We start from the raw sequence: 20,574 nt of genomic DNA, 5'->3' as shown, positions 1-20,574 counted from the left end.
GTTGCAGACCGGGTTTGGTGGGCCGCTCTCTGCCAAAAAGTCCAGGGCCACTTTTTGGCCACAGTCCGCACCTGATTATAATTATGTTTCGTTTTTTCAGCAGGGTAAGCAGTGTCCCTAAACAAATTCCAAACAAAACTGTTCAACTTAAAGAAGCAAAGAGAAAACTCAATATTCACTAAAGATTTTCACACAGCCATCAAAACCAAACAATCCAGTCACAATCACAAACAGAAGATCATTAGTGATTAGCAATACAAAAAGGCTGATAATGACACCTCCCTGTAATCTGTTATGTGTAATCTACAAATTAATAAGTACCATTAAAGTATGAAGTATCTCAATTTTTCATTATACATGTGTGTTTGTCATTAAACTGAACCTCCACTATAAAGCTGGCCGGAGATCAGCGGCTTCTAGCGGCGAACCATCGACATTTCAAAGCGTTTCGAACCAGTGACATGATGAAGACTCGTTTGCTGAAACCACGTGACTTGGTCAGTTTGATTCTTGTTCTGAACTACTGATTCAAAGCAAAAGATTCGTTAACGTTTCGAAGCTTCATGGAGATCATAACTACATAAACGCGAGGCTTGTTTTAAACCAAATACATTAATGTGTGGTTATAGAATGTCTGTTACAAAATTGACAGAATCAAACGCGACTGATTGAGCGATCCGTGGAATAAACGGAATCGAACATTTCCTGGTGATAAAGATGGAGAATCGTGAAAACAATCAGAGCACAGAAACACCAGATGTGAAGACGAAAACCTGCCAGTCTTCACCTATGCAAGAGCAGAAGAATAAAACAGATGGTAAGTGAATTATGTGTCACTTCCAAAGAATCTATTAATTCTGTTAATTGTTGTTACTAATGAAAAACCACTAATGATTAATGATTTACAACACTAATGAGTGTTGTAACACGGTCAGTTTGACAAGTCAGAAAAGAGCTGTGGCCATGTCTTCAGTATCATACGCTCCATTCACAGTTTTAATGTTACAGAAGAAGTTGCATGTGAATGTGAGCAACATTGTAGATTTTATGACCAAAAAAACTGATTTTCAGGAAAGAAACCAATATTTTTCAATAAGATTATTTTTTTGCTTAGCAATCATTGTGTTGTAGATACAATCTTTTGACTTACATAACCTAAAGTAGCTGTTTCTCTAATTTAATATGATGCTTTGCATTCATGCTAACTTAAAACCCACATGCTAAAACAGTTAGCTATGTTATGGCTGTTTGGGGTGGGGATAGTTGTAACAGTTCATTAAAAATGTTACAGCCAACTCTAATGATTACAATGAGTCCAGTTATCCAATCACATCCTCTATTGAGGCAAAGTCATGTGAGGTTTTTGTTGCACATCAAGGGATTTATGTAAAATCTGTTTCCATCATAGTTTATGCGCATAACCTTTTATTGGACAAAAACACTATCCGCCTCAAATGAGCACATACATTTTTTTTGTGCACATTTCTGCGCATCTTGACATTTCCATCCAGCATTCCAAAATTCACATAAAAATAGGTAGATGGCAACACAGCTAGTGACTGAACCCTTATGTGACAGGAACACAGTACACACACACACTCACAGCAATTGTTTTTGTGATATTTTCTAGACAATTTGATCTGAGGTTGTTGGTTCTTGTTGATAAAATTTACAAAATAAAGGGCAAAAACAGATTAACATCCTTTTACCAATTATGCAATAAAGGTGCATCCCTACATTGAATGTATTATTATCCTGTTTATTATACAACTTTGGCTACTCAACAAATAAATACATAGGAGGACATCAAAAACTTTATTTTATGATCTTACCTGTATATTATTTAAAACTCGCTCAATGTTTTGTATTGTTTTGTACAAAACACTTAGCCTAGCAACAAGATGTACACTGCAAAAATATTACATTAATATTGTCAATTAAGTTCTTAATTTCAGTGCAGTCAAAAACTGAGAACAGTATCACCACTCTATATACATTAGGGATGGGCGATCTGGGCTTAAAAATATAGCACGATAATTTCTGGTATTTATTGCGATAACGATAGGGAATCTTATACATCCACTAAGAGACAAAAAAAAATCCTGTTTTTTTTTTTTAGAGAAAAGTATTATCTTATCTATTTTTTTCCTGGTGTTGTGAGCATTACTGACTACACATGTAATGTAATGACTATTTCATACTGGAAGCCGGAGGGCGCCCATGTGCAGAAACTCCACTTATGCATAGCAGAAGTAATTGCACTGAGGACGCTCCAGGAAATCCCTAATATGGACAAAGGTATCCACTTATAGCTGTAGCTGAATGAAACGCAGACAGAAATTTTAACTGAGGAAACTTGAAGACAATAAACATGCGATTGCGACAGTATATGGTTTATCTGTGTTCTTCAAGCAATCTTGGCTATTTTTATAAGGATAAAGAATATTTATAATGCAATGCTATTCGACATAGCCTTTATCATTTCTGTCTCATTCTGTGTTATGAAACCATGTCTGATGTTATTTCAAACACTCGACTGATGTTAAGTTAATTTGGACAAAGAGCATGTCAGTGGACCCTTTTCACAAGACGCATTTAACGTTCATCAGCATTGTAAATCCTTTTTGTATAAATATTTTTATGTATATACAAAAAAAAATAGTTAACACTAATGCGAGGGTGTTTCTAATGCAGCGTCTATGGGAGGGAGGGTAAATGTTACATCGTTCTCTCTTCCAGTCTCCCTCAATTTTTATCGAAAGTCATAAAACACTATCTTGGAGTTTTTCTTTTGATATTTGAGCAAATGGGAATGCAAAAAATATATTTGTGGTACTCTCCCATTCGCTGCTCTTTAAGTTAGCCCAACTATGACGACTTCCGCTGCTGAGAAACCCGGAAATGTGAAAAAGGTCCATAAATGAATGTAAGGTCATTCCGTGTCAAATCAACCAAATTTCTGAAATTTCAGGGCACCAACTATTAAAACTATTTGCTTGGTTACTTTCAGTCATGTACAACAATACATTTAAAAATCTGGCTGCTTGCTTCATACTTCGAATTGCAATTTAGGAAAAACATGTCAGTGCCTTAACTATGACTTCTGTTGCATTCTGCTATTAAATTGGTTTGCAGATCTATACCTTTGGCTCAAAATACCACCTTTGTTGTCTTTGAATTGATTTTTGACTCTGATCTTTTAATGTTTATTTTAGATCAGATTGAACTGAAAGAAGATTTTGTCACTTGCCATGAATGTGGGATGGATTTCTTTGAGCAAGCCAGTCTTGAGCAGCACATGAGAATTCACACAGAAGAGAAACTGTTCATCTGCCCTCAGTGTGGAAAGACTTTTACAGTGCAACACAGGCTTGAGGCTCATTTAAGAATTCACACTGGACAGAAACCATTCAGTTGCTCAGAGTGTGGAAAGTGTTTCACGCAACAAGGTCAGATTAAAAGTCACATGCGAAGTCACACTGGAGAGAAACCTTTCACTTGCCCTCAATGTCAAACTAGTTTCACATCGAAACAAAGCCTTAAAAGTCACATTAGAATTCACACTGGAGAGAAACCTTTCACCTGTTCTGAGTGTGGAAAGAGCTTCATAACACAAGGACACCTTAAACGTCACATAAAAACTCACACTGGTGAGAAGCCTTTTACCTGCCCTCAGTGTGGAAAGAGTTACAAAGTGCAAGAAAGCCTTGAGAGTCACATAAGAGTTCACACTGGAGAGAGGCCATTCGTCTGCCCTCAGTGTGGAAAGGGTTTCACAGCAAAACAGTGTCTTAAAAGTCATATGAGCATTCACATTGGAGAGAAACCTTTCACCTGCTCCATCTGTGGGATGAGTTTCACACAACATCAAAGTCTTAAACATCATATGTGCACTCACACTGGAGAGAAGCCTTACATTTGCCCTCAATGTGGAAAGAGTTTCACAATAAAACAACGCCTTAACATTCACATGAGAATTCACTCGGGAGAGAGACCCTTTTCCTGCACTCAGTGTAGAAAGAATTTTACAGTAAAACTTAACCTTGAGAGACATATGAGAGTTCACACTGGAGTGAAACCTTTTTCCTGCTCTCAGTGTGGAAAGAGATTCACAGTGAAACAAAGCCTCGAGAGTCACATGACCATTCACACTGGAAATAAGCCTTTCACCTGCTCCGAGTGTGGAAAGGGTTTCACGAGTAAACCTAAGCTTAGTTATCACATGAGAAATCACACAGGAGAGAGGCCTTTTATCTGCTCTAAGTGTGGAAAAAGTTTCACAGTGAAACAAAACCTTGAGATTCACATGAGAATTCACACTGGAGAGAAACCCTTTTCCTGCTCTCAGTGTGGAAAAAGTTTCACAATGAAACAAAACCTTGAGATTCACATGAGAAGTCACACTGATGAGAAGCCTTTCTCCTGCTCTCAATGTGGAAAGAGTTACAAAGTGCAACAAAGCCTTGAGAGTCACATGAGAGTCCACACAGGAGAGAACCCTTACACCTGCTCCGAGTGTGGAAAGAGTTTCACAGTCAAACAAAACCTTGAGAATCACATGAGAATTCACACTGGAGAGAAACCTTTCACCTGCTCCGAGTGTGGAAAGAGTTTCACAGTGAAACAAAGCCTTATGAATCACATTAGAATTCACACTGGAGAGAGGCCTTTCACCTGCCCTCAGTGTCCGAAGAGCTTCACGCAGCATAAACATCTTAAACGTCACATAAGAACTCACACTGGAGAGAAGCTTATTGATAGAGTGGGGGAAATCTCTGTCACCTGTGTACAGCATCCATCTAAATGAAGTGATGGCAGTCATAGCATCCCAGCTCATCCGCCAGCTATCAGAGGAGAGTGATGTAGTCAGTTTGTTTGATTAGGAGACCAGGACTGATATGAAAACAAGAGGATGCCACGTTTACACCCCCACTCTTAACAAGCAAATATTTCTCTTGTTCATTTGTACCAAAAATGCATGGCAGGACTTGATTTTGTGATGATGTGCATGGTATACACTGCTTTACTCCATAAAAAATAATAATTGTGAATTTAGATTTTATGGTGACTTTGTCACAAAAACACTTGTCAAACACTAAATGTCTTACCTTGCAGTCTAAGGTTTGAAACATGATACAGTTGAAATATTTTATACTTTTTTTTTTTTTTTTTTTAATTACTGAAATAAAGCCTACATTAATGTGAAATAATTTATTCATATTAACCAAATTTAGTTGTTGTACTTATTTACAAAATATAAGAACAAACATGACAGTGTACCAATTTAAACTAAACAGGTTCTACCAATATAACAGCCTTATGCTCAAGTTAACTTACAAGGAATTCTAATACCATCAGGGAGGGTTAGAAAAAAAAGTAACAAAACATTACACAAATCCAACTTGAAATTTAACGTTAGATTGGGAAGATGATGAATAAAAATCGATGTATAATGCTTAAATGTACCCCCAGAGTCCTTCCGTCTGGCAAATACCATTTGAATTTCAAAGTACATTAGCTGTGTCACGTATTTTAGGCTGTTGTTATGTAGAGACCCAGTCTCTGCAGACTGCGGTATACAGCCTGTACTCAATGCAGAATTAAGATATCCATCGTAGGACATACAGTTTTGTAACACACAGATTGGAATAGTAAATAATAAGCCACTGATGTAATTTAATTTAATTTTTTTGTCAATTCCTAAATTGAAATTACTACATTGTAAAAAAATGGAACGAGCTATCTATTAAAAAAAAAAATAATGTTAACAATATTACACATAATATTTTTGAGTAGTTTTTAAGGCTTGATTTGTTTTTTTTTAATGGAATCTACTTGAATAAATCATGTAAAATCTCCTAAATTAATTAATCTATGAGACAATGAATTTAATATAAGTAGTGAAATGTGCTAATTTATTTTAAGTTGATTCTCAAAAGTCTGTGATTTTGAGTGAGGCCTGTTTGTATTTGACTTTGAGTTATTTTGTACATTTAAAAGACAGCCAAACAGCTCAAGTAGGAAAATACTTGATAAATACTGGAAAATACCGCACTAGCAAAGCTACTGCTCATTGAACAAGGCTTGATGCCTTAGAGGAGTAGTATCCATAACCATAAGCTCTTCTCTTCTGCACAATGGTAACGATTGCACTGCACAATGGAAACTTCAACGTAACAGAAACTCTTTCAAATGTCAAACATAACTGAAGAAAAACACATAAAATAGCATTTAATTTCAAAATTTACTCTCCATATCCAGCCATTTGCAAAGTATGCTGGGAACTAACAATCACCTCTAAAATAAAACTGCAAAATTGAGCTAATTCTCTTAAAAAAAAATAAAATAAGGAAAGAAGGCTATCTATTTATTTTTAGTTTCATCAGTTCCTCAATTCAAGCCTCAAAACTGCTTAAGTTTCCTTCTCGCATCTCTTGGTTTTATTAGTAAATGTCCTAAATATTTTCTATACAACACTGAACCACAATTTCTTTAATGAAGCATACACACTATTTTTAATTATCATATTGTAATATGAAAATTACAAGACCCATGATTCATTTTTTACAGTGTATTCACGTTTTGGTGCTGTACCCACATATAGAAATTTTGGTCAGAATATTAAAATGGTCACTAACATATATAAGACATTTTACAAATCAACTGCAAATTTGATTTACTATAGCCTAACTCTCTAATATATTAAATAATCTACAAATCATGAAATGCCATCATATGTTGATATCTATAATGATGATATCTATACCTTTTTGACAGGTAGCGCTGGCAATTAAATGTTCATTTGTTTGTTTATATAAATAACATTTTTGTGTCTATCTCACCATTATTGTCCTTAAATTGATTTTTGACATGGATTGTTTAAATGTTAGTTTAGTTCAGAAAAAAATTGAAGAAAGATTCTGTCACTTGCCATCAGTGTGGGATGCATATCATAGGCAAGTCTTGAGCAGCACATGAGAATTCACACTGAAGAGAACCTGTTCACCTGCTCTGAATGTGGAAAGGGTTTCACAATGAAACACAACCTTAACCGTCACCTGAAAATTCACACTGGAGAAAAGCCTTTTACCTGCCCTCAATGTGGAAGGAGATTCACACAACAGGGACAGCTAAAGTGTCACATGAGAACTCACACGGGAGAGAAACCTTTTAACTGCTCTCAATGTGGAAAGGGTTTCACAACGAAGAGTACCCTTGAGAGTCACATGAGAATTCACACTGGAGAGAAACGTTTCAGCAGAGTGGGGGAGTCTCCTCTACTGTAACCTGTGTAATTGGTAACTGGGTCATTCGATGAAATTGGTGCCTTTTCCACTAGGAAACGTTTTAAAATAAAATAAGGTTAATCAACATTTTTAAATATCCATGAAATGAAGACAACTCAATATTACAAGATATTGTATTGTGCCATCTCAGGCTATGTAATTTTTTATTTTATGACTACTTTTTTACCTCACGTTTTGGTATTTTTGTCAACCCTGTTACTGACACAAGCATTACTAGATACTATAGTTTAATTAGAACTATGTGATAGTTGTCACATGTGCAGTATTTTAGTCCCTCTTTTCACTGGGATGGTTTCAAAAAAAAAAAAAACTTTAATATTTGTCATTCAGATGATGAAGAACATCCTAATTTTGGAGGGTGACCACATGTCAATTAAGACAAATATATATTTTTACAAGAGAGAGATTTAAAAGGGGCTTTGTCCAAAATAAAATATAGTTAAAGTTACAATGGAAAAACCTGGAAGGCTGTATCAAATATCATTTTTACAATTTTTATGAAATGAATGGCAGTAACAGGATTGACGTCATAGTCGCAGGACTGACCAGAGTAACAGGGATGACAGGACACACATTCTTTAGCACACTGCACATATTTGTTTACATAATACTATACAGTTTTACCATTTTAAATGCCATTGTATTGTTTTGCACTTACTTTGCACAGTTGTATGACAATAGTAAAGTCAATTTTTCAGTTAAAGTCAGTTCATTGTTAGCACATTTCATTTCTAATGTTTTTTGGTTATTGTAATTAGATAATGCGTTCCATCTGTTTGTCTGTGTCCCCTCAAAGAACTTAAAATATACTGATCCGGTTCAAATATTAGGCAAGGAAGATGATCAGATCTTGGTCCTGATCATCTGAAACCAGACCAAGATCTTGATGCTGAAATTTGGTTTCACTTTCTTAAACCTCGCAAGACTGGGACGAGGGTCTGCAGTCACCTTGCTGCTCTTGTCTGTAATTGAATTTACATGGATGCATTATTGCCAATGAGTTATGGGAAAAAAAGAATTTTATTGAGACTGATCATCATATCATATCATCATATCTCATTCATTAACAACAATAGTAATAGTAACCCACTATACTAACTAAAAATGTAAATGATGCTCATATGCCACTGAATAGGCATTATCTCAACAATATACCCAGGGTGACCTTTAAAATGTTTGAATTTTACACAGACAATTAAAAAAAAAAAAAACAGAGTGACATCTAGTCTATGTCATTCCCTGTAAACGGTTTGACATGGTTTTCCCTGTCAAAACCTGTTTCTCTAACCGGCTGACAGTAACAGGTTTGATGATTTCAAACTAATTTGCTAATTTCTAGCTAATAGTCAAATTCACAAAAGCAAATGTACAGTTTGAAAGGATTTTACTTTTATATATTGATTATATTAAATATAATAAATTATTGTTTAAATTTACATTTTTAAAATGGTAACAGTGTTGACATTGCATAATTATTTAGGGATGCAAAAGGCACCGATTTCGTGGAATGACCAAACTAATGATAATAACTGTATTAATACTAATGATAATACTATAATAAGTAGAATGAACTATAATACTAATGATAATAACTGTAAAAGGACCGGAATCCGGCAGCAGACATGAGGAAGAATTGAAAATCCTGCAGGTCTTCTCACTGAGCTACTGCAAAATAGAAAGGCAGAGTGAGTAAATAGTTTATCACTTTCATTCAGAGAATTAAATCATTCAAATGACAGTACATTGTGTCTCAGTATTTCCAACTGGATAAAATAATTTCACAGAATTACTTACTAGTGTCCTTAAATGATATAGACAAAGCATATGTGACCCTGGACGACAAAACCAGTCTTAAGTGTAAATTTTCAAAATGAGATTTATAGATCATCTGAAAGCTGAATAAATAAGTTTTCCATTGATGTGTGGTTTGTTAGGATCGGACAATATTTGGCTGAGATACAACTATTTGAAAATCTGGAATCTGAGGGTGCAAAAAAATCTAAATATTGAGAAAATCGCCTTTAAAGTTGTCCAAACTAAGTTCTTAGCAATGCATATTACTAATCAAAACTTAAGTTTTGATACATTTACGGTAAGAAATTTACAAAATATCTTCATGGAACATGATCTTTACTTAATATCCTAATGATTTTTGGCATAAAATAAAAATGGATAATTTTGACCCATACGATGTATTGTTAGCTATTGCTACAAATATACCCCAGTGACTTTTTGTGGTCCAGGGTCACATATAATCAAATAGGCTACTATATAAAAATTGAAAACACAAGGAAACGCTCAATATTCTCTGAAGGTCTTTGCACACAGAAACAATCAAAACTAAATTATCCAATCACAATATTTCATTGTATCCCATTATGCATACATTTTACACATTACATCCTAAATTATTAAACTAAACCGAGATCAGTTACAACATAGACACTGGTTTATGGGTTAATCTAGAGCCGGGATGCCCAATCCTGTTTCTGGAGATCCTGTTTGTTTTCCTGCAAAGTACAGCTCCAACCCTGATTAAACACACCAGATAATTGAGATGCGCTTGAGAATTACAAACAGCTGTGTTTGATCTGAATTCTGAAGGTAGGTAGATCTCCAGAAACAGGACTGGGCATCCCTGAACTAGAAATCTTGAATAAAAGGGCTGGCACAGCAGATAATCGCCCCCTAGCGGTGAACCATCGAACTGTCAAAGCGTTTCGGACCAGCATGTGACGCAACGAGGCCTCGGTGCTGAAATCACGTGACTTGACCAGTTTGATACGCGCACCACCGCTTCGCATTCGCACGGAAGCTTATTTAAGCAGAAAGCCAAATCGGTGATTTTAAAACCGAATCAAGTTTGGTTGGAGAATAGATATTAGAGAATATAGTGAATGAAACCTGACTGATGGAGACTGATGAAATAAGCGGCATCGAACATTTCCTGGTGATAAAGATGGAGCAACATGAAAACAATCAGACCACCGAGACTCCAGATGTGCCGACGCAAACCTGCCAGTCCTCACCTATGCAAGACTGCAAGAAGAAAAGGCAGTGTAAGTTGGTTATTTGTCAACTATAATGAATCAAATAAGTTAAAAGATTATGTTTATTCTATTAATTGTTGATCGTGACTAATGAAAAGCGACGAACATAAAATGATGCATGCCGAATTAGAAACATTGCTACTCCAGATGTTTAAGTGTCCGCAATAGTTGGGAATAGGTCTATATAAACCAAATTATATTTTAAAAATAAGGGACTGAAATTTAAACCGGAGAAGCCTAATGACTTATAAAATATGCGATTTTTAGATTAGATAATTTGATAATTAAGATAATTCATTCTTGTTTGTAAAATTAACTAATGAGAAGTCTCATGAGAAATGGGCAAAATCAGGTAAAGTGGGCCTTTTTTTTTTTTGGACAAATCATGTTTCAACTAAAAAAGTACAGCAGGTCAGAACTAGGGGAACATTCTAATAATATTATAACACCCCATTCAACATTATATTGTATTATTATTTTACATTATATTCTATAATAAAAGAAAAATACTTGAATATGGCACCACAACAAATTATATGTTTAAAAAGTATGTTGATTGTACACTAACTGTACATTATCCTGCTTATTACATAGCTCTGGCTGCTCACATTAAAAATAAACATGTAGACATTAAATATTGATTTAAGTTTAAATTATTTAATAATCCTTCCTGTACATTATCTTAACTCTTCTGCTAAGAAGAACAACTAGTTCACTGTGAGAGAAAAAAAAATCAACCTAGCAACAAGAGGAACTCTGCAAAAATATTACTGTGAGAGACATGAAAACATGCCACCAATTTCAGTTACCCAGATCGGCGAACTAAAACCCTGAGTTGCCTTGGACAACAATGAATATATCAGAAGCCATATCAGATTTAAGAATTCAAGATAGTTATGTAATAGCAAATTAAAACAGTTTCTTACTTCAGTTACTTGATTACTCATGCCCATCCCAAGCTCTAGTCTTATTTAGTGAAGATATGGTTCAATAAAACAATTTATTTACAAGCTGTGTAAACGTTCTTATACATATTAATTCTGTTAATTTTACTTTATTGTTTGGGGTGCACATCTATTACCGACCAGCTATTAATGTCTCAACTTAATTGCCCATGAAGTGATTTTTGACATTGATCTTTTAATGTTTATTTCAGACTTAAAGGAACTGAAAGAAGATTCTATAACGTGTCATCAGCATGAGATGCATTTCATTCAACAAGCAAACCTTAAGCAGCACATGAGCATTCACACTGGAGAGAAGCCGTTCATCTGCCCTCAGTGTGGAAAGAGATTCATATTTAAACAAAGCCTTGAGAGACACATCAGAATTCACACTGGAGAGAAACCTTTTTCCTGCTCTGAATGTGGGATGAGCTTCATAGAGAAACAAAAGCTTAATATTCACATGAGAAATCACACTGGAGAGCAACCTTTCATCTGCCCTCAGTGTGGAAAGAGCTTCACATTTAAACAAAGCCTTGAGAGACACATGAGAATTCACACTGGAGAGAAACCTTTTACCTGCTCCGAGTGTGGGATGAGTTTCATAGAGAAACAAAAGCTTAATATTCACGTGAGGATTCACACTGGAGAGAAACCTTTCAGCTGCCCTCAATGTGGAAAGAGTTTTAGAGTAAACAGGAGCCTTAAGAGACACATGAGCATTCACACTGGAGAGAAACCTTTCGGATGTAACCAGTGTGCAAAGCGTTACACAGTGAAACAACACCTTGAGAATCACATGAGAATTCACACTGGAGAGAAACCTTACACCTGCTCTGAGTGTGGAAACAGTTTCATGGAACAACGACAACTTATAAGCCACATGAGAATTCATACTGGGGAGAAGCCTTTCACCTGCCCTCAATGTGGAAAGAGTTTCACACAACAAGGACAGTTGAAATGTCACATGAGAATTCACACTGGAGAGAAACCTTTTACATGCACTCAGTGTGGAAAGTGTTTCACAGTGAAAAGTACCCTTGACAGTCACATGAGAATTCACACTGGAGAGAAGCCTTTCAGCTGCTTTCAGTGTGGAAAGAGTTTCATTCAACAGGGACAACTTCAAATTCACATGAGCGTTCACACTGGAGACAAGCCTTTCATCTGCCCGTATTGTATGAAGAGTTTCCCATTGAAGCATGGCCTTGAGAGACACATGAGAATTCACACTGGAGAAAAGCCTTTCAGCTGCTCTGAGTGTGGGATACGCTTCATAGAGAAACAAAAGCTTAATATTCATATGAGAATTCACACTGGAGAGAAACCATTCAGCTGTTCTGAGTGTGGAAAGAGTTTTACAGTGAACAGGAGCCTTAAGAGACACGTGAGAATTCACACTGCAGAAAAACCATTCACCTGCAACCAATGTGGAAAGAGTTTCATGGAACAAGGACACCTGGAAAGTCACATGGGAATTCACACTGGAGAAAAGCCTTTTGCCTGCTCTGAGTGTGGAAAGAGCTTTACAGTGAACAGAAACCTTAGGAGACACATGAGCATTCACACGGAAGAGAAGCCTTTCACTTGCCCTCAGTGTGGAAAGAGCTTCACAGAACACGGACAACTTAAAAGTCACATAACCATTCACACTGGAGAGAAATCTTTTGCCTGCTTAGAGTGTGGAAAGAGTTTCACAGTGAAACAAGGCCTTAAGAGACACCTGAGAATTCACATCGGAGAGAAGAATTTCACCTGCTCCGAGTGTGGAAAAAGATTCATGCAGCAAGGACACCTTCAAAACCACATGCGAATTCATACTGGAGAGAAGCCTTTCATCTGCTCTGTGTGTGGGAAGAGTTTCACAATGAACATTACTCTTGAGAGGCACATGAAAATTCACACTGGAGAGAAGCCTTTTACTTGCTCTTATTGTATGATGAGTTTCACAGTGAAACAAGGCCTCGAGAGACACATGAGAATTCACACTGAAGAGAAGCCGTTCACCTGCTGTGAGTGTGGAAAGAGGTTCATGCAACAAGGACACCTTCAAATTCACAAAAGATTTCACACCGGAGAGAAGCCATTTATCTGCTCTGAATGTGGAAAGAGTTTCACAGTGAAACAAAGCCTTAAAATTCACATGAGAATTCACACCAGAGAGAAACCTTCCAACAGAGTGGAGCAATCTCCTCTGCCACCACCTGTGTGCATCAGCCATCCAGATGATGCAAAGGCGGTCATAGCGTACCCACCAGCTATTGGAGGAGAGTGATTAGTCGATCTGTTTAAATGATTTTGGCCAAGACTGATAAGAGACCAATGGATGCCAGTAAAAACACATTGTAAATAGATGCAATGAGAGTAGACCTAAATTAGGTGCTGTAACTACAGCCATTACTGCAGTTGAGTAATTTCAGATTATTTATTTATTTTTTTGTATATTTACTAATTTATATCATACACATTTCATATATATCTTTTACATTATATATAGCTTTCACTTGTATTAATACCTTCAGTTTTTTCTGATGCTGTATATAACCCTATATATGTATTTAAGATTCAATGATCTGTGCAAGACAAATTAAATAAGTATACCTTGGCGTTGTGGTACAGTATTTGTCAGTTGCATAAATATATTTCACAGACTTATTTACCAATATCCCTAATCTATATAGACAAAGAAAAAAGAAGCTACACCCCCTCAACTATCTCCTGAGCTGCTGGTTAAAGTAACCCACCGCTGGTGTATCTGTGCCAAACTGGATTAAGAAGCTGGAGCATCAACATCATTTTGAGTCACTGAGAGAAAACTACCTGAATGGAAACTTTATCTACCTAAATTAAATTAACTTTCTTATGGTCTTGTAGAGAAAAAAAGCTGCAGCTTCAAATTATTCATTTTTCCCTCTAAATTTACTGTTGGTTGCTTTTTAACCTTTAAGGTTTATGTAAGTTAGTATTAAAGTTATGTCTGGTATGTTAGCTAGTCAAATGTAAACACACCGTGTTTAAGAGCATCAGACGCGATATTGAAGAAAGTGGCGCGAAAACGGCGGCGCGCTGTAGGCACCAACATGCCTGCGTTGCTTCCATGATCGCGTCACTGACTTGACATGAGGTAAAAACTAAAAAGGTTTTTTTTTTATTTTTTATTTTTTTACTATAGCAATGTTGCTAACGTGACCACTAGCATAAAATGTAATAAAGGCTATCAAACTAGAAAACCTTAGTCTGCAGTGTAGACGAACCGTCTTCTCTTACACAGGTAAAGCTTTTCAACTGACATGTAAAATGATTCATTTCAGTTCCTATTGTTCAGATGAGTGGTATCTGAAATATACTCATTGCTAGCATGGAAAAAAAATTACATCATGGAACAGCACTCTGAATATCTTTCAAAGAACTCATTACTAACTGTATTAACTAAACACGACTGATGAAATTATGTTTCTCATCTAATCTGAATAAAACCATACAGTCAGATTGTTAAGTTAAATAGAGAAAGTGCTTTTCAGTTTTGTTTGTATTGCATCAGACGCTCTGTGGGCAGTAACTAGTTACTAGTAATTTAGTTACTGTAATAATATTACTTTTTGCAGTAACTAGTAGTGTAACTAATTACTAATAAGATTTCAGTAATAATATTACAGTTACTTTCCATAAAACAGCTTAGTTACTTAGTTACTTTTGATGCCTCAATCCCGCTGATTTAAAATCTAACAATCAAATAATTCCTAGATTTATTTTCATAATTTTCATGACTCGCACATGCATGTGATGTCCCCCGTGCAGCAGGCAAGCTTGGAATATAGAAAAGCTTACATTCAGCAGATAGAAATATTGCATTATATTGATTTTGTCAGGAAAAAAATATCTGTTGTGTAAGTTGTGGCTTTACTTTACTCTGGCATTACATCCCTCTGATCAGCATGTGCTACATTATATTAATATAATTAAAAATATTATTGGACAATTAAACAGTTTTTTACAAACTCATGTGATTTGATAAAATACATAACGAAATTTAATCGCATATGGGTAACAGAAAAAATACTTCAAGCTATACATGACAATTAATGAGGTGAATACAACACTTGAATGTCACAATCAATCACTATTGCGTGTTTGTAATAACTTCTGACTGCGATCCAATGTGGATTTTGGTCAAATTATGAGGCAGAAATACTGTATGTTGTTAGTAACATTCTGAATTTTATCTTGAAGATACACAGTTACAACTTCTGTGGGGCGTGAAGAAAAAGTAATGTAACTAGTAGTGTAACTAATTACTGTTTCCAAAAAGTAATAAGTAAAGTAACAATATTACTTTTGAAAGGAGTAATTAGTAGTGAGTAATATATTACATTCTTTGAGTAACTAGCCCAACACTGTCTGTGGGCTAAAAGAAGTCTTTCCATACAGATACCAGTTGTCTTTTTTTCACAGATGCCAGTTCATTGAGTTCATTTTTAGAAATATTTCATTATGTCATTGTAATGACTTACAAAGACTTACTTAACAATAATACAGTAATAATAGTTTTCATATGGCATGTAGTCTATGTTTGAATTTTCATTAATCATTAACAAACACTGTCACAATTTAATAAAAATCATATAAAGCATTATTCTGAACTGCTGATTTTCATTGTATGGGCAAAACCGGTTGAAACATTCTTGAGAATCATAATTTTTTTAGTTCTGCATAAGAAATAAAGTCATGTAGGCTTGAAATGCTATGAGGGCGTGTAAATGAGGACAGAAATTTTTGAATGGTCTCATTTTTTTCATCGTGAATTTGTGTAGGCCAAAAACGTATTATAGTTCACTTTTAATTTAGTCTACTTATTTCATAATACAGTATGTAGAAAACAATATCAATGTCAAATAATTGGTACACGCTAAACCATTTCAGTAAATTATATATCATTTAAAACTAGAATGTTTGCTTAAAATTTTTTTCCCAAAAACATTTTCTTTAAATCCTGAGGATATACATAACCACTGCATTCAAAAAACACTACACACATTACGTGCCACTGGAAGTGACTGTCTAATGAATCCAGACCTCCTGTTAAGAAGCGTTTCAGTATCCAGACAGCACTGTGACAGAAGGGTAGCGTGTGCGGTGTGTCATACACTTCTCTCGGTCGATGAGGAGAGAGTTTGTTTTGCAAGAGATGTCTTTCTCCAGGGACAGTCTGCTCTCTTCCAGGTCAGACAAAGATTTGCGTGCTTCATACAGCTGCTGCTGTAGGGCTGATACTGTACTGTTGAGCTCTGACACCTCACCTAACAAACTACACAAACACACACATCAGATGGGTTTATGTGTCTTGGGAGACTGATTGTGTTTATGTATGCGTGTTTATGTACCTGAGCTGGGGCTGGTCTCGGCACAGCTCCATGTTGGGTCTGAAGGTTCGGTAATGCAGTCTAGATTGAGCCACTCTGAGAGGAGCTTCTTTATCATACACAGCTTGCTGCAGGAATGAGATATTCCTCTCCTGAGCCCCAATCTGCTGTAGAATCTATTACACAGACATATTAAAGGAAAAGGTCATCTAAAAATGTACATTTGCTGAACATTTACTCACTCTCAGGCCATCCAAAATACAGATGAGTTTGTTTTTCATGGGAACAAGTTTGAAAAAATGCATCGCTTGCTAACCAATGGATCATCTGCAATGAATGGGTGTCCAAACAGCTGATAAAAACATCCCAATAATCCACAATTAATCCACACCGCTCCAGTCCATCAATTAATGTACTGTGAAGTGAAAAGCTGCGTGTTTGTAAGAAACAAATCCATACTTATATTTACAGCAAAATATGAGTCCTATATGCTTTTTTCCAGTGAATAAGTTGCCTTGTTTGAATCAGGAGAGAAAATGCACAGATCAAGCACCATTTACAAGCAAAAACAGTCCAAAAGAGTTCTAAACAAATATGTTGGTGGATTTTGATGTGGAAGGACAACAGGGGACGGACTTTTTCACTGGAGGTATAGCGTAATTATGAAGCATGGACTATTTTGCCTAGAAGCAATGGTTTAAAGTTAAAACTTGGAGCGGTGTTGATTATTGTGATGTTTTTATCAGCTGTTTGGACTCTCATTCTGACGGCACCCATTCACTGGATCCATTGGTTAGCAAGCGATGGAATGCTACATTCCCCCCTGTAAATTTTCAGTAAATGTTCATTGTTGTGTGAACTGTTCCTTTAAACATTCATAGCATTCAAAATTTTAAGCTCTCAATTTATGTTTACTTGTATGAAATCTGCAGATTATACTCTCTCATATGTGATACCTTGTGTACATGTATTGGTTTTTGTTTTGTAAAAATGTGTATTGCCTGTGCCAGGTGCAGCTCCAGCTGTGTTTTGGCTTGGTTCAGTTCCATGCAGCGCTGATTGAAGGCCCGATCTACAGCGGCACACTGCACCCGCAGGTCCTCAGACGTCTCCTGCAGGACACGCTCAATCAGCCGCCTCAAGGCCTGGCTCGCCACCTCCTCTCTCTCCGCCAGCCGCAGGTTATCCCGAGTAAACTTACGCCAAACCTCCTCATCGCACACCCTACAGAGAAACACATCTGAGATGCTGTCACCACAAGAGCTGCGATCTAAAAGTGCTGGCAGTGTTATGCATTATCAGACACCCAATGGAGTCAAAATTTGTTCTTGATATAGACTGCTTAATGTTTAAGTTGTGTCACTCCAACTGAGCTGAGGTAAGGTTCGGCACGCACTGGTCCTGCAGCACGGCTGAGCTGGGATGCCGTTGTGTGTCGGTGCTCCTGTTGTTAAAGCGTCCACACCGGTCATCCAGACTGTAGGCATGCTGCTTATCAGACCAGTCTAACTCGAGAGTCTGTTTCACCTCCTGGTTCAGCCTGGCAGACACAGACAGGTTTATGGCTTTAATCTGCAATCCAATCAAAATCCATTAAGTAATAAACGTTGACCAAATGTTATTTTTCTGGTGTACTAATGCTTTAAGGAATGCTTCCTGAGATATAAATGTGAATTATTGCACTGTACTGATAGAATATAGAATTTGAACAGGATTAAAGAGAGATCCATAATTTTGACAACTGGCCTTATCTGGTTAACAGCTTGATCCAGAGTTTTTTTCAGCAGGGCCTGAATGCTTCTGATCAGCTCCACTTCCTGTAGGAAATCATTTTAAAAAATTGAGTCAGGATCTGTTGTTTGACACATTGAACTTGTTTTGTGAGTAATGGCATCTTTCTTGCTTAATCGCTATGACAGCTACTTGTAATAATAATGGTAATATATTATTTTAAATATTTTATTAATGAAGAAGGCTTCTACAACTACTAATAATTGTATTGTTATAGGCCTATGTAGTATTATTATTATTATTATTACTGTTATTCTCTATTAATGAGTAAAGAATACAAAATTTATGATATTCTTAACATAATAAAGAAATTTCCACAATTTCCACTTTGTGGGGAGCTGCAAGTGTGTGTGTGTGTGTGTGTGTGTGTGTGTGTGGGTTGGTATTTGTGGTTTACGGGGACACAAATTTGTTTAATGACATGGGTATTACAATTTGAAGGTGGTTTATGAGGACACTGCCCATGTCCCCCATAATTCAAAGGGCTTAAAAACATACTAAATGGTGGGGTTTTTTTGAAAATCTAAAAATGCACAAAGTTTCCTGTAAGGGCTAGGGTTAGGTGTAGGGTTGTAGGGCAATAGCACATACAGTTTGTACAAAAACATTATGCCTATGGAGAGTCCCCGTAAACCACAAATGCCAACATGTGTGTGTGTGTGTGTGTGTGTGTGTGTGTGTGTGTGTGTGTGCCTGTTTTTCTATTCAGGTGGGGACTTAAACCTGAATACACACAGACTCGTGGGGACCTCAAGTTTTTTTTTAAATCTAAAAATGCAGAAAGTTTCCTGTAAGGGGTAGGTTTAGGTGTAAGGTTGGTGTAGGGCAATAGAATATACGGTCTGTACAGTATAAAAAGCATTACGCCTATGGAGAGTCCCCACAAGGATAGCAAACCAGACGTGTGTGTGTGTGTATTTATTTATCATTTATTTTTTGGAAGAATAAGATTTTCACTTCTTTTTGTCCGTACCTTAAGAAGTTCCTCTTCCACCTGGTCCTCCACCAGATCCGGTCCGAAGCGTCTCTCTCGGCAGGTGAGGTTGTCAGTGGCGATGGCGAAGGGAATCTCCGTGGCGTCCAGCGCTTTTTCCAGCCGCCGCCTGGAGGCCGTCAGCAGGTCTGTCTCCGCGATCAGCCGCTCGATGAGCTGCTCCAGCTCGGATCTCCAGCGGTGGATGTCCTGCAGCCGACTGCCCAGGTGTTTGGTGCCCGCGGTCTGCGTGCGTAAAGTCCCGGCGTCGGTCTCCGCTTTCAGCGCTTTTGACTCGGTGCAAATCCTCTCCGCGTGATCCCGGTCCGCGACGGACCGGTTTAACAGAGCAGAGTTGCTGGCGAGCCACTCCTCGGGGGTGTATTTGGCGCTCCGGTAGCCCGCAGTGGCCAGACCGGCGGATGTACCGGCGTACACGTTTTCTTTAACGGTGATCTCCGGGTTTGTGACCGGCGGCTGTGAGCCATTCTGCGCCGCTACCCGCGTGTCAAAATAGGGGCGAGACACTAAAATTTGGGAAGACATCATATTTTGGTGTAAATTAAAGTATTTAACAGCCTGTAGTTCCTGTTGAAGCCTCCGAATGTTTGTATTCCGTTGCTTGGATACCGACGGTTGCTAAGGACGCGTTACGCACGCAAGAGTTCCAAGTTTCAACCTTATACAGTCTATGGTTTCAACATTCTTTCTGGATTATTTTGATACGAAACTAGTTATTCAGATACAGTCAGACCTTGGACTATTAGAGCAACAAACAAACAAATAGGCTAAACATACCCATACAAAAATGTAATATATGGCCATATATGTACTTATATTTTAAATAGCATGACATATATCTATACATATATTTGACTTATCTGAGAACACAATATATGCCTGCAACATATATGAACATTTATGTCTCCAAACATGTGAAGAAAATATTTGGTTTCATCCATATATGATACCATATAACTGCATATATTACAGAATAGTATTGGTTTCTCGCATATATGGACAACATTAAATATAAATATGTGACATACATATTTGTTTTCCACATATTTAATAAATGTATGTAAACATACATGCATGTGATACTGATGCATTTTTAAAGCTGTGGCATATGGCTATGGTACTTTGTGG

The 20,574-nt window shown here is 36.9% G+C and overlaps 3 protein-coding genes across 5 annotated transcripts; 2 read left to right on the top strand and 1 right to left on the bottom strand.

Annotated features, from left to right (window-relative positions):
- Positions 1–434: 434 nt before the first annotated feature.
- LOC131541131 (gastrula zinc finger protein XlCGF57.1-like) lies at positions 435–5,193 on the top strand. Its single transcript, XM_058776695.1, has 2 exons — positions 435–817; positions 3,216–5,193. Exons 1-2 carry the CDS (start codon positions 718–720, stop codon positions 4,805–4,807), a joined length of 1,692 nt encoding a protein of 563 aa, XP_058632678.1. The 5' UTR covers positions 435–717; the 3' UTR covers positions 4,808–5,193.
- Positions 5,194–5,887: 694 nt separating this feature from the next.
- LOC131541116 (oocyte zinc finger protein XlCOF6-like) lies at positions 5,888–14,559 on the top strand. Of its 3 annotated transcripts, XR_009271403.1 has the most exons (3): positions 10,057–10,366; positions 11,514–13,706; positions 13,983–14,559. XR_009271403.1 is itself a non-coding variant. In XM_058776684.1 (2 exons), the coding sequence occupies exons 1-2, from the start codon at positions 6,975–6,977 to the stop codon at positions 13,574–13,576; spliced, it is 2,232 nt and encodes a 743-aa protein (XP_058632667.1). In that variant the 5' UTR covers positions 5,888–6,974; the 3' UTR covers positions 13,577–13,933. The 3 variants fall into 3 exon arrangements, 2 of the variants coding, with proteins under 2 accessions (XP_058632667.1, XP_058632654.1); XM_058776684.1 differs by lacking the exons at positions 10,057–10,366; positions 13,983–14,559 and adding an exon at positions 5,888–7,209 and having other exon boundaries at positions 11,580–13,933; XM_058776671.1 differs by lacking the exon at positions 13,983–14,559 and having other exon boundaries at positions 11,514–13,930.
- A 148-nt stretch (positions 14,560–14,707) lies between these two features.
- tekt4 (tektin 4) lies at positions 14,708–20,038 on the bottom strand. The gene is made up of 6 exons (XM_058776778.1): positions 19,426–20,038; positions 18,408–18,478; positions 18,058–18,201; positions 17,663–17,885; positions 16,683–16,837; positions 14,708–16,606 (listed from the first exon to the last, which is right to left on the bottom strand). Exons 1-6 carry the CDS (start codon positions 19,972–19,974, stop codon positions 16,393–16,395), a joined length of 1,356 nt encoding a protein of 451 aa, XP_058632761.1. The 5' UTR covers positions 19,975–20,038; the 3' UTR covers positions 14,708–16,392.
- Positions 20,039–20,574: the final 536 nt, after the last annotated feature.

Source organism: Onychostoma macrolepis, chromosome 01 (genome assembly GCF_012432095.1).
Source record: "Onychostoma macrolepis isolate SWU-2019 chromosome 01, ASM1243209v1, whole genome shotgun sequence".
Taxonomy (NCBI): Eukaryota; Metazoa; Chordata; class Actinopteri; order Cypriniformes; family Cyprinidae; genus Onychostoma; species Onychostoma macrolepis.
The sequence above is the reverse complement of the archived record's forward strand: the minus strand, read 5'-3'. Positions and strand labels throughout refer to the sequence as shown.